Consider the following 18370-nt stretch of genomic DNA (forward strand, 5'->3'; position numbering starts at 1 on the left):
TCAGTCTGTAGGGAAACTTCCTTATGATGGCTAGCATACTAGCAGGCATGTTAAGCTCATGCATGTAGTCCATATCTTCCATGGCATTACAACATGCTCTTAGAAAGCGGATAAATGCTTGTAGATCCCTTGTGTCTTCCGATTTTATCGATGACCATAAATGAGCTTTCTCCATATAAACTGTAGCAATTTTATGTTCGTTGCCAAAATGCTCCTATAGTACAGACTTAGTCTTTCTGAATCCTCTGTCTGAGTCCTATGTAGGAAACTCCTTACAAGTTCCTTTGGCTGAACACTCGGGTACTGTTCCAGATAATAAAGACAATCTCGGGGTATTTTGTTCTTGCTTTCAATATTGTGTTCAAAGGATTTAATGATCGCTTGGTACTGAAGTGGGTTTCCATCAAAAACTTGAATCTCCTTCTTGGGCATGGAAGAGAGACACTGTAGCTGGATTAAAGATGCAGTGATTTTGTTTTGCATTTCCATGACTGAGAATATGTTGCTCTGCTCGCCGTTGCTTGTAGCAGGTAATGTAGCTGGTGATGTCACATTTGCATGTTCACCCGGATTTCTGATGCTTGACTGGAGGGTGAAGCTGCGCCGACAGAACAGATCCTAGGCACCGCTCTGTCTGCGGATGTTACCACTGGTGTTTGTGGATTACTAACACCGTGCCTTGGGAGGATATGCATGTCTTGTAACTGTGGTACAAAAGGATCTGCTTTAACATTAAATCTATTTTTTCCTGTTGACCTTTCTCAAGGTATGACTCCGTGCCATCAGGCACTTCAGATAAGTTACTCTGAACACCGGATCCCTTTAAGGCTCCTAGTACCTCCACTTTGGCCCTGGTAGCAGCAACATTTGCTTCCAGCTCCAGCTGCTCTTTTTGCCTCCTTAGCTGCTCCTCCTGCTCTTCTAAAGCATTGGTCTAAATGTAACGATTTCTATCCATAAAAGGTCGCTTGGAGGCTAGGTGGGGTCTTGTTTGTGATGCATTTCAATTTAATTCACTACTAAATCCAGATGAATTTTTTAACGATTTATTGAAAAACACAAAAGACTTGTGGCGATCTATAATGATGTAATGTTCCAATAATAATGACAATAAAATGATAATAACTCTTGTAACGACATCCATAGTGACAGTTATCAAAATATATTCGAGGCTGACTCACCCTCCTGGTCTTCAATCCGTCACCCCAGTTGCCAGGCTCGTGAACTCTGAGGAATCGCACCCAAACTCCCGTGCATGCCCCAACCGTTCTTAGTACGTGAAACCCACTCTGTATTTGCCAACTGTCTCCCGTACACTGCTCATATGCCAACTCACCCCGCACACGAAACCCACCACGCATTGCCCCGACCGTCCCCAGAACATGAAATCCAGTCCACATACTCCCAACTGTCCTTAGTATGCAAAACCCACCGCGCATACCCCAACCATCCCCAGTACGTGAAACCCACTGCACATGCACCATTATTGCGAAGAGAAGAGCACATGTACGGATGCAACATGGTGCAGAAAAGGAGCGGCACTGACAGGAACGGCCACTGAAACAACGGCAGCAACCGGACACAGCAGCCCTGGGATGCTGCCAACAAAGACAAGCAACACACTTATGAAGGGCAGCACGGTTAACAAGGCGATTTGCCAACACTATTACTGTGCCAGTGACCTGGGTCTGTCAGGAGTTTGTATGTTCTCCCCTTGACCTGCATAGGGTTCCTCCAGGTGCTCTGGTTTCCCTCCACCCTCCAGAAATGTATGGGGTTAATCAGTTAATTGGTCATATGGGTGTATTTGGGAGGCACGGGCTCATGGCCCGGAAGGGCCTACTACCAAACTTTTAGAAACTAGCATCAAGTCCATCATTTTTCTTGTGGCGAATGTCTTATGATAATACTTCCAGGCACTGCTATAATTACTGGTTCTGAATAGACAGGAAATGCATCAATAATTTATAACAATGAAATTTGTACGTACAGGTACTGTATTTCTTCATCTGTCAAATGTTTTATGTCTCATTTTGTTTTCAGAGAAAGGAAATTGAAATTGCTTTTATTTGCTGCATGTTATATTTGATAATCTAGGATTGAAATATTTAGCAAATGTAATGAATGATTTGCATTGAGGCGTCCAATAATCTTTTGAGAGAAAACTGTGTGGGATTTTCTCTTATGCAATCCCAAATCAACAATTTTAGTCACCAATTGAAATTTTAAAACGGATTTTACAACTCACTTATTTTGCAAGATGGTCCAAAAACAAGACTTCAGGAGCACGGAGCTTAGATACAGTTTAAAAACTATCGTTTTGTCAGCGTTCCAATCCTGAGGTTAGTTTCTACCAGAAACAGTCAACCATGTGTGCTGAAAGGAAATCTCAGACAGCACAGTTTCCACCTAATGATTGGCTCTTAATATTTATTTTATCAGTAGCTTTTCTTGTTTATTTGGTACAGCTCATTGTTGGCAAACCCTGGGTTTCTACAGCACCTCCCCATCCCACCTGGTTCTCCCCACTTCCTGCCCAGATCTTTAACCCAAGTTAAAATTAAAACTAATATCAGTTGTAATTATATCATTTTTAAGGTTTTCCTTGTTTGCCATCCAGCCCCTTCCCTGGGTTAAATGGTCATTGACCATTTAGCCAGCTGCTTTAACTGATAGCCTGCACAAATTGAAATTGAATTCAGCGATTCATTGCTTTCAACTTGCAAATCTGCCCATGGACAAGTCATTGCCTGGCATCTCTTTGTCAGGGTTTGGCATGTGCCAAAATGGGCAAAACCATTGTGCAATGGCTGCCATCAAGGTGGATGGGGGATAGCTCGTGAATTGCAGTCAATTGGCATTGTCAGTGGAGTTAAATTGGTGGTGAGACAATAGATGGTATCTTGCTGAATTTACTGATCCATCTATACTTTTAACAAATCCTGTCTACATATTTGCAGAAGTACCTTTGTATATTTTATAAATCTTTTAAAACATTGTTTTGTTATTTCTCACCATGTTTTATCAAAAAAAAAGAATCCAGTTATGAGTACATTTCCCAGATTGGCCCCCTGTTCTCACCTTTAAAATGTTTTTACAGTACTGTGGTTGTTGGTGAAGGCCATTAATCTGTTCTCTTTTCTCCTGCATTTCTTTCTTCCCTCTCCCAATGCCTAAATAGAAGTGGAACAGAAAGGTAATACAAAACAGAAATTACACATTTACTGACCTTATTAACATTTTGTATGCAACAATTGTGCTCTTATTTCTGATTACGTAGATGCTAACCAAGTTTAGATGCATCATGTTCCATTCTGCTGCTCGCTAACAGGACAAATCGCAACATACACATTTCACAATTGGTCAGAAGAGATCAGATCATATAATGTTTAACTATTTCCTCCTTCATTTCCTTCCCATATCATGCTTTGTTCATTTTGATGTAATCTGATTGAGTGAAAGCTGCTGTTCAAATATTTTCTTAAACTGTTCAATCTCAAAGCAATTCTGCCATTGTTTATAATGAACTGACAATTGAAAGAAGGGAAATTCCCCCTCCCTTGTTTTAATAAAAAAAGAGCAGTTTTGGTTTCCAAGATATGAATGGCCACATGTTCAGGGTGCTGGAAGAAATTCTAATTATTCTGACATTTTTAAATTGTTTTTACATCTTGGGTGGCACGGTTAGCAGGGCAGTTAGCACGACGCTGTGACAGCAACACAGGTATGAATCTGCCGCTGCCATCTGAATCTGCACATCCTCCCCATGTCTGCGTGGGTTTCCTCCGGCTGCTCCGTTTTCCTCCCATCCTCCAAAATGGACCAGGTTGGTAAGTTCATCGGTCACATGAGTGCATTTGGGCTGTGCGGGCTCATGGTCCATAAGGGCCAGTTACCGTGCTGGATCTCTAAATTATAAATCTAAATTAAATAAAAAATGAATAAATAAGGTTGTCATGCATATGTCACTCTTTGTAGTTAGATAACTGAGTCAAGAACCTCTTTGAAGTTGACTTATTTTAAGGATTCAGAGGAAAAAATTATAATAATCGTGCATATTTTAGTATTTCTCTTTTCTTTCATTCCTCTAGTTTTCTTGTGCCCTGGAACACTTAAAGCTGTTTATCAAATGGACCACTTGTTTGAATCTGATCACCAGTCAGGAGCCTGGTGCAAGGACCCACTGCAAGCTTCAGATAAGGTCTACTACATGCCATGGACTCCATACAGAACAGACACATTGACTGAATACTCTTCAATGGGAGACTTCATTGCAGGGCGACCCACCATTACCTACAAGCTCCCTCACAGAGTGGACGGGACGGGCTTTGTCGTCTATGATGGAGCACTCTTTTTCAATAAAGAGCGAACAAGGAACATTGTGAAGTTCGATCTCAGGACAAGGATAAAAAGTGGAGAAGCCATCATTGCCAGTGCCAATTATCATGACACGTCACCTTATCGATGGGGGGGAAAGTCTGACATCGATCTCGCAGTGGACGAAAATGGATTATGGGTCATCTATGCAACAGAGCAGAACAATGGCAAAATAGTAATCAGCCAATTGAATCCATACACATTGAGGATTGAAGGAACTTGGAATACTGCCTATGATAAGAGATCAGCTTCAAATGCTTTCATGATTTGCGGTGTCCTCTACGTCGTGAAATCAGTGTATGAAGATGATGATAACGAAGCCACTGGCAATAAGATCGACTATATCTACAACACTGAGCTAAGTATGGATGGGAATATCGAAGTCTTGTTCCCTAACTCTTACCAGTATATCGCAGCAGTGGATTACAACCCTCGAGACCATAAACTCTACGTGTGGAACAATTACCATGTCCTGAAGTATTCCCTGGAGTTCGGCCCACTCAACGAAAAAGGTAGGGTGTTTTTCTTTTTATTCTGTTTGATTCTGGCAGCGTTTTATTGTGTGGAAGAGGGAAGCAAGCTTCCCTTTGGCTGAGTACACAGAGGCAATTAACATCACCCCCTCCTTTTTTGCATTTGAACTCAATTTGCACACTAAACATTCACACACCCTGCTGTGTGGGATGGATTTTAGTTCCATTTAAGAGTTTGGATGACATTAAGCATGTAATTCTTGCTCACTAAGAAATGGATTGTATTCATATTTATGCTAAGACCCGTTAAGCAGAAATGACAGATTTGCTACACCTTAGCATGTTCTGGGGTTTTGTGAAATGCTTCATAGCCATTAGGATGGCTCTCAAAATTGAAAATCATGTCAGCAATTCTGAAAGTCAATATAAATGCACTCAGTTTCAATACAGAACATAGAAATCCACAGTGTTGTACCAACCTAATAACCTACTCTAATAACTGCCTAGAATTTCATTACTGCATAACCTTCCATTTTTCTCACTTCCATATAACTATCTAATAGTCTCTTAACAGATCTGATTGTACTTGTCTCCACCACCATTGCCTACAGCACCTCCATGCACCCACCATTTATATTTCACAAATCGAAACAAAACAAAGACCAGTAAAATTAATCCATAAAATTGTAGTGGCGCAAGGGAACAGTTGACAGAATTTCAGGTGAAAGTGTACTGGGATTGTATGCTTGGATTGAACAGATACACGGAATCTCAGTTTTAACACTACAACCTCTCCCACTTTCCACACCTCCTGTCTTATCACCTCTGAATCTCTTCCCCCACCCCCTTCTGAATGTAATTTGACCCTCTTCCTTCCAGACTTGATAAAGAGTCCCTACCCATAATATTGACTGTCCATTTCCACCCACAGATGCTGTCTGATCTGTTGGGTTTCTTTGTCCACTAAATTAAGTTTATTCTTGATAAACTTAATTTGCAGTCACTTAACTCTGAGATAAGAGTTTTCTGATTGAATTTCTTAGCCCATTATCTGTTCATCTTTCTCACTTGTGATCTTGTGCACAAAGTAGCTGTCACATTCCTCATACGACACTTCAGAAGTATCTCGCTGACTGCAAGATACTTTTGGACTTCTTTAAAATGATGAAAGCACTATATTTTATCCCTGACAGGATACAACTAAAGGATGCCTGATGCATTGCTAAAGATGAATTTTGATTGTAAATGTTCTGGGATGAGAGGTATCAAAATGAATATGTATATTTTAATACAAATGCAATTCACAGTGAAACGGCATAACATTTCCTTCTTGTTGAAACTCACTTTCAATTAATTTGCATTTGGAGATGAAATCCAACAGAAGCTTTAATTTAATTGAAATATTTGATCAGAGTTTCCCTGTGGATGAACATTTTGCTGTACATTATGCACCTTGTGTAATTTGTTGTACATTTTGAACGTGAATTATAATTGTGACCCATAGGCTATAAAATAATCATTGCTGTTCCGTGAACTGAATAATTGTGAATCTCTTGATTTTTTTTAGACTTAATTAATTATACTGCACAGATTTTGCTTGGTGACATTTAGTATGAACTGTATGATACAGGTGAACAGTAAAAGGGTTGACAACTTTAGTTGCTTTGCAGAATGGCTTGTTGGAATATTTTTCAGCATTTTATCTCAATAGCATGCACCTCGTTTCCTCCAAGGTGAACGGTCAGAGGAACGCTTTGAAAATGTTTTAAAAAGCTCGACATGTAAGGGAAATCTAAAATAAAACCAGAAAACATTTGCAATGCTCAGACCATACCTGTGGAAAGGAACACAGAGTAAATGGATAATGAGCTTGATGCGAACTAACCTGTAGAATTTTATCTTCCTCTTGTTAAAATGAGTATCTTATTTGAAATTCCAAACTTACAATACTGTTAAAAAGATTACAAAGGATTATTTTCCTTGCTGATTGTATTACAAGATTTAACAATAGAGTTCCGCTGGAATGGTTAGTCCTTGTGGGCACAGAAGAAAATCAATTGCCTTAACACTGTCATAGCCCATTAAAGAAGGCTAAAAGTGGTATCCTTGACAGACATGTGGCCAGTTTGAAGGAATAAAGGATATTCGTCTACTTTGTGAACAATTGTACACTGCTCTGACCTCACTGTTATGCAGAGATACTTAATTGTGCTTGTACATGGATCACAAAAGGTTTGGCTTACAGGTGCAACAGGAAATCAAGAAGGCAAATGAAATGTTGGCCTTCATTGCTAGAGGGATTGAATCTAAGGGCAGGGAGGTTCTGCTGCCACTCTACAAGGTATTGGTGAGGCTGCACCTGGAGTACTGAATGGAGTTCTGGTCTCCTTACTTGAGAAAAAAGTTTTGGTGGGGTTACAAAGGAAGTTCACAAGGTTGATTCCAGAGATGAAGGATTAGCCTTTGAGGAGATATTGAGTTACCTGGGACTGTATTTGCTGGGGTTTGGAAGAATGAAAGGAGATCTTACGAAAATATCCAAAATTATGAAAGGGATATGATGAAAGAACAGAAGTTGTTTCCACTGGCAGAGAAACTAGAACCAGAGGACTTAACTTCAAGATTCAGGTCAGTAAATCTGATACAGAGCTGAGGAAGAATTGCTTCCCCCTAGAGAGTAGTGAATATAAGGAATTTTCTGCCCAAGGGAACAGTAGGGGCTGCCTCATTAGATGTACTTAAGATTCAGTAGATGTACTTTAGCATTGTGGTTGAATTAAGTGTTATGGAGAAAAGACAGATAGGTGCAACTGATTCACAGCCAGATCAGCCATGATCTTATTAAATGATGAGGCAGGTTCAGCGGGTCAAATAGCCAACTCTTGCTCCTCTTATTATGTTCTTATGCTCTTCTCTTGGGTTCGAGAAGCATAATATCCCTGACACTTTAAAAATAGCACTTCCAGAGAAATCCAAGAACTCTGATAACAAATGGAAACATGGATAGCTGAAAACGTGAAATTAACCTGAAAATGATGGAAGTACACAGTCAAATTGCTCAAATTAAAGGGACAGGATCAATGCGTAATTCTGGCGTGGGTTCTCATCAGATGCTCTGTAGACAGATCTAGACAAGTTTCCTTCTGTTCTGAGTTACTGACTTTCCATGTCCTCATTGTTATTTTGGAATTTGTGCAAAACTTTCAAGGTGATGCATTTTGTTTATAAAGTAATATGGAAGGCACGGTGAGCGTAGCAGTCCACACAATGCTGTTACAGCGCCAGCCACCCAGATTTGAATCCACTACTGTCTGTATGGAGTTTGTACATTCTCCGTGTGACCTGCGTGGACTTCCTCTGGGTGCTTAGGGGTCTTCTCACGTTCCAAAGGCATATGGGGTCACATGGATGTATATGGGTGGGGCTAGTTCCTGGGCCTGAAGGACCTGTTACCATGCTGTATTTCTGAATTAAAATTAAAATAATGAGGGAGAACAAATGGGCAGAGTGCATCTCTCTGTGTGTAGGAAGATTGAGGGTCACAAGATTATTTTTCAAATCCTTTACAGAATGTGTCCTTCACTGTCCAAAATAACTAAAATTATGACTGGAATCAAAGAGCTAGAATATAAATGGTTGTTTCAGCTGTGCAGAAGGCCTGTTAAACCACATCTAGAGTACAATGCACAGATCCAACCACCATATCCTGGACTGAATAATCTGCCCTGAGAGAGCCACACTGATTCTCTAGAATATGACCAGGGCTTCAATAGTTATGAGATTCCATAAACAAGGCTTAATGATGAGATTAGTGGATGATTTTGTAAAGCTAAGTAGAGACAGGGCTTGTCAAGATTTAAAAAAAAGACTCTGCATTCTTTTGTTTGGGAATGAGGGTGAATGGGGACGGTCCAGAATGAGAGGACACAATGACAAATTCAGAGTCAGGCCACTGAAGGAGGAAGTCAGGTATATTTTGTAGGACAAATGGCACCAACTAGTTGTGATTCACGAAAAGTATTTTGTACCCAGGTGCAGTGCAAAGGTCTGTTTTATAAGCAGTGCAGAACATCAACCCACGCAGGAAGTAAGACACAGTACGGTGTGCTGAATCACAGAGAGATCGAAGCAAAATCAACACAATTGTACTGGCGTGGAGCTTCACTCATTCATCTGATAGCAGTTGGGGGAGGGGGGGGGGGGGAACTGGCCTTGGATCTCAATGGAGCTAGAGTTAAAAGTTTTGGAAAAATATACTTCATTCATAATTGCATCATCATTGCAATATGTTCTTTTGCAGGGTGTCAGCAACCCTTACATTTCCTCTTAAAAAGCATACACATCCATGAAGCATTGATGAAGCTGTTACACAGGGCCTTGGGGTGGACCAGAGACAGGTCCTTCCCTGCAGAGCCTTGGGAGGTTGCTTATTGCTTGCTTGCAATCTCATTAAATACTGAGGCACGTTTCAAGGTGTGAATAATCTATAGCTCTCTGATCAATCTTATTTCCATGAATTGTTAATTATAATGACTGACTATTGGTTGAAATGATGTTTGTGCAGAATAAACTCAGAATATTCCAAAGATGCAGCTTTCTTGTGTCTGCTTCGGGAAATTTGCTTGACAGGTTGGAGAGTTTTCTCGCGTTTGCACAATCATGCTTAATTTTAAAACTCCATAATCCATGAATATTTTGGGGTGATATACTTGCTTACATAATACTGTTAATCATTCTCACAGCCAAAGCAAGGAAGTGATTTCCCAGCCTGGCAGTCCAAATTTTGATGCACCTGTCAAATATATTCTGTGGTTGATGAGAGTAAACTCAATAATTCTTTGAGCCCCCCTGGAGAAAATCACGTACAATATAGGGAACAAATACAAAATGTATGGGAACTTTATCTACAATTTGTAGGGTTGAATACTTAATAAATAAGATATTTATTCTATTTATTTTCCTTCCCTTCATTTTTCTTCCTTTTATTGAGGCCCCCCTTTTCTGTTGAATTGGATTCCAGATCTCGACAGTTTCTTCTCTTTTTTCTATCCTTTTTCTTTCTTCCTTTTTTTCCTTCATTTACTTAGGGTTTTGTTGGGGGTATAGGGGCTATATATTTGGAACATGTATCAATGATTAATTCATATTTAATTATTTATCTGTGATGGTAATTTTGGTACTGTTTATCGATAAAGTCAAAATAAAATATTCAAAAAATAAATTTTTTGAGCTCTATTTAAGCCACACTCCAAGTAAAGGTCATCAATAGTGGAAAGGGAGGACCCAGTGAATTTATCAGCAGCTTTGATGATCCTCTGTATTGACTTCCGGTACGATGCTTTGCAACTACCATATTATACAAGGATGCAGCCAGACAGGACATCTCGATTGGTCTCCTGTAAAGTTTTGTCAAAAGTCTTGCCCTTTTCAAGCTTCTGGTGCTGGTGCACCTTCCTGACTAATGAGGAGGAGTTTGAATCGAGGAGAGGCCATCCTTTACATGGACACCAAGGAACTTTGTGCTTTCCACTTGCTTCATGATGGAGCCATTGTTTTGTAATGGTTGGCTTTCATCTTCCTGAAGTTCACGGTCCTTATCAAGCGTTTGACAAGAGACTTATCAGTAAGTTACAGGAAAATGGAGTCCGGGGAAGTATATTGGCCTGAATTGAAAATTGGTTGTCTGACAAGAGGCAGAGAATCGGGATAAATGGGAGTTTTTCAGGTGGGCAGAGAGTGGTAAGTGGGGTGCCGCAGGGGTCAGTGTTAGGCCCACAACTGTTCATCATTTTCATTGATGACTTGGAGGAGGGGACAAAATGTGGTGTAGCCAAGTTTGCGGATGACACCAAATTGAGTGGAAGAGCAAATTGTAATGAGGATGTGGAGAGTCTGCAGAGGGATTATAGTTAAGCTGGATGAGTGGGCAAAGGTCTGGCAGATGGAGTACAATGTTAGTAAGTGTGAGGTTATCCACTTTGGCAAGAAAAATAAAAGAGCTGAATATTATTTAAAGGGTGAAAAACTACAGCTTGCTGTTGTGCAGAGGGACTTGGGAGTGCTTGTGCATGAATCACAAAAAGTTAGGTTGCAGGTGCAGCAGGTTATTAAGAAGGCAAATGGAATGTTGGCCTTCATCACTAGAGGAATTGAATTCAGGAGTAGGGAGGTAATGTTGTAACTGTATAAGGTACTGGTGAGACCGCACCTGGAATACTTTGTCCAGTTCTGGTCTCCATATTTGAGGAAGGATATACTGGCTTTGGAGACGGTCCAGAGGAGGTTTATTAGGTTGATCCCTGGAATGAAGGGGTTGACTTATGATGAAAGATTAAATCGTCTAGGATTGTATTCGCTCGAGTTCAGAAGAATGAGAGGAGATCTTATAGAAACATATAGGATTATGAAGGGTATGGATAGGATAGATGTAGGAAGGTTTTTTGAGCTAGCCGGGGAAACTAAAATGAGAGGACACAGTCTCAAGATTCGGGGGAGTAGATTTAGGACAGAGATGAGGAAAAATAGTTTTTCCCAGAGAGTAGTGAACGTTTGGAATTCTCTAACCAGGGAAGTGGTTGAGGTTGCTTCATTAAACATATTTAAAATTTGGTTAGATAAATTTTTACATGATAGAGGAATTAGGGGATATGGGGAGAAGGCAGGTAGGTGGAGTTAGGTCATAAATAAGATCAGCCATGATCTTATTGAATGGCGGAGCAGGCTCGATGGGCCATTTTTGGCTTACTCCTATTCCTACTTCCTATGTTCCTATGTTCCCTTGTCCATGTTGAGATCCAGGTTGTGGTTTTTGCACCACTTTTTTTTGCAATGGAACCCTGTGAGCTCAGGTCTCCATTCTTTCTGTACTAGAAAAGGGTGCTGTTTATATTTAAGTGAAATCCAGAAGTATAAGAATGCCAGCACTGTTCATTGGCAGACTAGCTTGTTGAGAATTACACTTTTCCTCTCAATTATATTTTAATCCCCTTTTCCATGTCCATGCTAATGTGTCCATCCTATCCTTTAGAGTCGACTAAGCATAGAAAAACATCTTATAATAGTACAATTGTTGGAAATTAGGCATGGTAGTTAGCCTTTTGGCCCTTTGAAACTTCTGTACCATTCAATGGAATTGTAGCTGATCCTCCATCTCCTCAAAATACTCCTGAATAAATTGGTGGAAACCTTTCCCCTAATGTACCTGATAGGGCAATGGAACTAAATTTGGAAGGGGAGTTCATTGCATGTCCACAATGTGTATTGAGCAACTGAGACAAAGAAGAGGTTTTACAATTCTTCTCAGCTTTATCTGTTGTAAGGTAAAACATCATGAGATGGGAATGTGTAGGGAGTTACCCTGTACAGGGCAGTAACAAGAAGGGGAGGTGTCCTTGTACTCCTGTTAGGTAAAACATCATGAGATGGGACCGGAGAAGGAGTCACCCAGTACTAAGGAGTAACAGAATGCATCCTTGTACTTACAAGATAAGAGAGACATTGATGGATTGAGAGGCAGGAAGCGAGCAGGGAAAGGATAGCAACAGTTTTAGTCATTGGACAAGTAATGATATGATGATGTTCTAAGCATGTATCCAAGGGTATAAAGAATCACCATTTTGCTGATAACGGCAGAATGCATTCTCCGGCTAACATCGTTAGTCGCAAGTGTTACAATCCGGTAATAAAGAACAAAGAACCCTGATTTCGACTCAGCCTGGTGTTTGTCTCACTCATTCATGAACAAAGCAGACCTAACACTGTGAATGGGTCATGTTTCCTCTATGGTTTCAAATGTTTCCGAGGATGATGGTCTTAACAGTTAAAGAAGCTGAAGGTCCAAAACAGTACTATAATTCAATTGTGGCAGGAAATGCTTCACTCGCACCCACACCTCCTCCCTCTCCATCATTTGGTGCCCTAAGCAACACTTCACTTGCGAATCTGCAGGGGTAATCTATTGGAACCGGTGCTCCCGTCATGGTCCCTTCTACATCGGAGGGCTGCAGATTGGGAGATAGTTTTGTTAAGGGCCTTCACTCTGTACGCTGTAAAAGTCAGGACAACCCCAGTGGCAAACCTATTTCAATTCTGCACCCCATATCCATGCCAACATTCCTGCCCACTGTCTCATACATTGCCCAACTGAAACCCCTCGCAAATTGAAGGAGAAACACGTCATATTCTATCTGGACATCTCCAACCAGATGGAATTAACAATAATACTGACTTCTCCGGTTTCCATTAGACCCCATCCCCACCCCGTCTCTCTCTCTTTCTCTATCCCTATGTCTCCTCCCCTCCACTTGTTTCTCTTTCCTTATCCCTCTGTTGTCCACCTGCATTTACAGCTACCCACCTCCCCTGATCAATTCTCAGGTCTTCTTTCCTACCTGTTATCCATGTCCAACTATGGCCTCTAGACTGTAGCTGGCTTTTTGTTTGACAAAGGGGCCCAGTCTCAAACCTCCTGAGGACTGTGCAGGATTTGCTGAGTTTCTCCAGCACTTTTGTGCATTTACAGTAATTCCCTCATTCCCCCACTTAAAGAAGATTATAATTAAGTTTATAGAAAGCATTATGGTTCAAAATTTTGCTCTGCTCCCTGCATTCCTGCCTCATAATGAAATTAACTACCCCCTGATGAAATCGATTGTGTCTAAATGTCCACTGCTTTGTTAGATCTCATCATTTCATTAACAGTTTGGTGGAGGTTTCCAAGCATTGACGTGAAAATCCTTGCAACCTTTAGCTACATATTTGTAAAGCTTAGCCTCCTGCCTCTGTGTAATAAAATAAGCAGCTGCAGTTGTGATTAACCTGCCGTGATCTTCAAACTGTTTCAAATCAATTGGAGATTCTTGAACAACTGTGAAGGAACTCAGCAGGTCACACTGCATCCATAGGAAGTGAAAGGCATTCGATGTTTCAAGCCTGAACCCTTCTTCAGAAATGACGTTCCTCCCTTCCCACTCATGCCTCAATGGCTGAGAGACATTTTGTCATGTTTGAACTTAGAAAAGATTCATTATTCATTTGATAATTCAGGTATAAGATATCAAATGTTGTGGGAGCCAATCATGAGTCATTTTCTTAGTCTTTAACATAATTCAATGCTTGATCTTTATTTGTTCTTCCACTATTTTCATTTTGTATTTAAATAGGCTTATTATCATACAACCTGGATAAAGTAGGGATGGGGTTTGGATTTCTTTTTAATCGGGATGAAATTATTAATGTTTATGAATTGTGGATATGTCCTTATGATTTCTGTGTCTTTTTTTAATGATTCAATCTATTATTTGCATTTAACACTCCACAATTATTTTGTTGAACTTTTATGGTTTTTTGGCTTAAAAATAAAACTAATAAAAATATTTTAAAAAGCAAGAAATTGCACTTCTTATGAAGGGTAAGAAAAATGTACAGCAGAAATGTGGAGGATGTTTAAGGAACAATTGCATGGGCCCCTGGATAGGTGTGTCTCATTGAGACAAGGAAAGGATAAAGAAAACATAATTGACAAAGGCGCACAGTTGGCATAGCGGTTAGGTGCCTTTACACCATCAGCTATTCGGACTGGGGTTTGAATCCTGAGCTATCTGTAAGGAGTTTGTTCATTCTCCCCACTTCAGTGTGGGTTTTCCCTGGGGGGGTCTGATTTCCTCCCAGTGTTCAAAACAGTGTAGGTTCAGATTAATCGGATATAAATTGAGTGGCACAGACTTGTAGGATGTTACTGTTACTGTATTGTATGTCTAAATTATAAATTATAAGATAGCTTGGACATTGAGTCAAGAGGAAGAAGGAAGCACACTTTAGGAAGCAAAACTCAGGCATAGAATTAGGCAGGAAGGAACAAGAAGGGACAATGGAGAGCTAGAAGGGGATATGAGAAAGCCTTGGCAAATAGAATTAAGGAAAACCCCAATGTATTCTTCACAGGATGACTTGAGTAAGGATAGGGTTGATTAGGGATAATGGAGGGAATATGTGCCTGGATGCAGAGGAGGTAGGGAGGTCCTAGATAAATACTTTATTCACCAGGAACAATAGCCTTGAAGAATTTGAGGTCAGTGTCACCTGCACACTTGAATTTAAGTATATGCCCCGGAACACAAGGTTAAGAAAGAGAAATGTCAGAGATTCTGAAAAACATTCTGATAGATCATTCTCCGGAGCCAGACAGGATATAGCCCAGGTTTCTACAGGAAGTGGGGAAAGGAATTACTGGGGCATTGGTGATGATTTTTGCATCTTCCTTGGCCACAGGAGAAGTACCAGTAGATAGGAGGATAGCAAATATAGTTTCCTTGATCGAGAAAGGTGAAAGGGAGAATCCTGGGAACTATAGACCATCAGTAGTTGGCAAAATATTGGAAAAGTTCCTTCAGCCATTTGATTTAAATAGAAAGATCATAATTCATCTATTTTGATGCAATGGCTCTCTCAAGTTATTTCATGTTTAAGTTTAGAAAAAAATGTAAGTTGCACTTTTGATACCTCCATAATTTTGATGAGACTCGATATAATTTTATAAACTATTTTGGTATTAGTTAATTTGTATTTTGACTTCACCTTCCAGGCTGTTTTGGCTTTCTGTTGATTTTTATTGGCAAGGACTAGATAAATAGTTTGTATTGATCTGTTGTAGTCAATTCTCAGTTTAGGGTGCCCAGACAGTTTCTTTCTGGGGTTTTTTGTTTATTTTGGAAGGTTAGATGGGGTTTTGACAATATTTTTTCTTGTTTTTTAAATTCCAAATTGAGGAGGAAGGGATAATATTGTTCAATAGGTTATAATGTTGCACATTGTATTAAGTATCGCAATATATTGACGTTTCTGTTTTTACTATTCGATTCTGGATTCTATTCTCCTCAAGTATTGTTTACTATAATATCTTTAATTGAAAGATTGAACAAGAAAGAAAGGAAAGGTTTCTTTGGGACAGGATTTTCGAGCATTCAGAAAAACATAGTCTTCCCAGGGATAATCAGCAATAACTTTTTGAAGGGTAGGTCTTGCCTCACGAGCGTTATTGGGTTTTTGAGATGACAAAAGAAATTGAATGTAGAGCAATGGATGTGGTGTATATGAATTTTAGTAAGGTATTTGCTAAGATTCTCCATGATAGACATTCATAAAATCTTGAGGTCATGGAAATTTGGCTGCTTGGATTTGGAATTAACTTGCTGACAGAAGGTGGAATGTATTTCCAACGAGAGTGGCTGGAAGATGCTGCATGCGTGGTGGTAGGGATCCTCCCTGATTTTCTGAGCTCTGTTTAAACATCAATCCCAGTAAATCGCACTGATTGGGATGAGGGAGATCCTCTCTGCCATTTTTATGGTCCTCTAGATATGACAGGTAGGTAAAATTATGAGCGGCATAAATTGGAGAGATAGTCAGTGTCTGTTTCCATTGGTAGTGGTGTCTAAATTCTTTTTTTTAAAGAGACAGGTTTAAGATGAAAGGGAGAAGGTTTAAAAGTGATCAGGGGTATTCACACACTAACAGCTGGTATCTGGAATGAACTGCCAGTGGAAGTGTTGGAGGCAGAAACACGAACAAAATTTAAGAGGTAGCTGAAAAGGTACTTCAATGAGCAGGGAATAGATGTGGAAATAATTAAGGTAAGTGAGATTAGTATGGACAGCCATCCACGATGGTGAGCCTAGATAACGAGGGTTGAAAGGCCTATTCCTGAGCTGTGCATCTTCATCATTGCTCAGTTTTGTTTTCTAAATCTCAGCTGGAGCCTTGCAATTTATATTGTACGTGCTTGTATTTTCCCTTTGAATTCAATGCATTGAGCTGTGCTACTTTTATCCAAAATTACTCACAATACTTTTCAATTACTAGAGTTGAAAAGTGGCAACAAGACATGTTCCAGGACTCTGCCATGAGCTGACCAATCTGCTTTATATCCCCAGATGGAGCTCTCCATTCATAGATTGTCCATCTCAAAAATCATACCTCTTGCACTGTTTTTAACACCGCATGTGGTGCAAGTTTCATTCCGTTGGAAGCAGTGGCTTGCTGATATGACATACAACATGTCCTGATTACCTTTGGGTTATGGTATTCATTTTTCTCACAACACCAGTCAGAATATCTGTCATAGCAGCAACGCAGCTTGTCCACTTAAAGCTTTCTAATACCACAAACCTTCTGAAGTTTTGTATATTTCCAAAGAGGAAGGGAGATGTTGCCTTGAGCCTAACTTGTATGGTCATTCTGAAGACCACCACAACTTTCATTTGGGTCCTGAAACATACTAATCAGAAAGTGTGAATCACATGTATCCTTATTTTTTAAATGGGGGGGGGGGTGAAACAAAGGATTTGAGCTCAAAGAGGCATACGATCTGAAGTGCATCAACGCTTACCAAGTTCCAGGTCTCTGGAATAATCTTTAGATGTAAAATACATTCATGAAAATTTTACCATGAGTTAGAAGGATAGGTTGGGACGTTTGACCCCTGGATCGAAGGTGACTGATGGGGAGACCTTATAGATAAATAAAAAATGATAAGTTGAATAGTTAGTCTTTTGCCCAGGGTATGGGAATCTAAATCTTGAAGCCATAAGACCAAAATGAGAGAGAAGAGACAAAATGGACTGGGGGACACATTTTTCACACGGAATCTGGTAGACATGTGGAATGAATGGCAGGAGGACATGAGAGAGGGGGAAACAATTATAAGACAGGTATAAGGACAGGAAATCTATGTTGGTTGGTTAACTTGGTCAACATGGGTAAGTTGGGCTGAATTGCTGCATAGTTCTGTGCATCTTCTTTGGAATTCAAGAGACATCTGGTTGGGTTTCAGGCACAGGTGGAGAGACAAATATGTCTTTTCCACAGCCGCAGCATTTGAGGAAGTTATTCCCAATTTCCCTTAATGTATTCTGTGTAAAAAGATTGGAACTGGAATGAGGACTCATTCCCATTCCAGTATTTTACCTCCTCGACCCCAAGTAATTTTCACAGATCGCCTGCAGTCTAAATTAAACTGCAGGCAATCTGTTAATAACAGGCTAATGAATAGGATGTCCAGCTTACAAAAATACCGCACCAGGTATTGTGTCTAAACACAAATATGGAGTTTTGGTTGTTGTTGCATAAACGACCACTCCAGGAAGATAGGGGGACACTTCAGAATGAAAAATCATGCAAGTTCTATGTAAAAAACATAAATGAGTCCTGTGTTCTCTGCTGAGTGAAGGAACAGACATTCTCTTCCCTCACTCCACATAGATGACACTTTTGTTATTCTAATGAATCATAATTTCAAAGTATCATCTTCCAAAAGCATGATCGATGATATTCTGAATTTCGATCTCTTTAATCCAACTCTGTGACTGCTGCTTTAATTCATTACTAAAATGGATAAACATTTTGCATAAATTTGCATTAAGACTTTCATAATGATAAATAACAAAGCATTTACTGTATAATGATTGAGATATAAAACATATATAAAGAAGCTCAAATTCTGAAGAGATACACAGAAAATAAAG

At 39.9% G+C, this 18370-nt stretch overlaps 1 protein-coding gene across 13 annotated transcripts in view; it reads left to right on the plus strand.

Annotated features, from left to right (window-relative positions):
• LOC138755016 (adhesion G protein-coupled receptor L3-like) overlaps positions 1-18370 on the plus strand; it is a 747574-nt gene that overhangs the window by 522112 nt on the left and 207092 nt on the right. For 9 of the 13 annotated variants that reach the window (XM_069920224.1, XM_069920232.1, XM_069920177.1 and 6 more), the window contains one exon: positions 4092-4889. In XM_069920224.1, coding sequence (XP_069776325.1) covers positions 4092-4889 — 798 coding nt within the window. Of the gene's footprint in view, positions 1-2261; positions 2343-3509; positions 3831-4091; positions 4890-18370 lie in introns of those variants that run through there. The other 4 variants (XM_069920216.1, XM_069920203.1, XM_069920217.1 and 1 more) reach the window with 4 other exon arrangements.

This window comes from Narcine bancroftii, chromosome 1, assembly GCF_036971445.1.
Source record: "Narcine bancroftii isolate sNarBan1 chromosome 1, sNarBan1.hap1, whole genome shotgun sequence".
NCBI classification, from domain to species: domain Eukaryota; kingdom Metazoa; phylum Chordata; class Chondrichthyes; order Torpediniformes; family Narcinidae; genus Narcine; species Narcine bancroftii.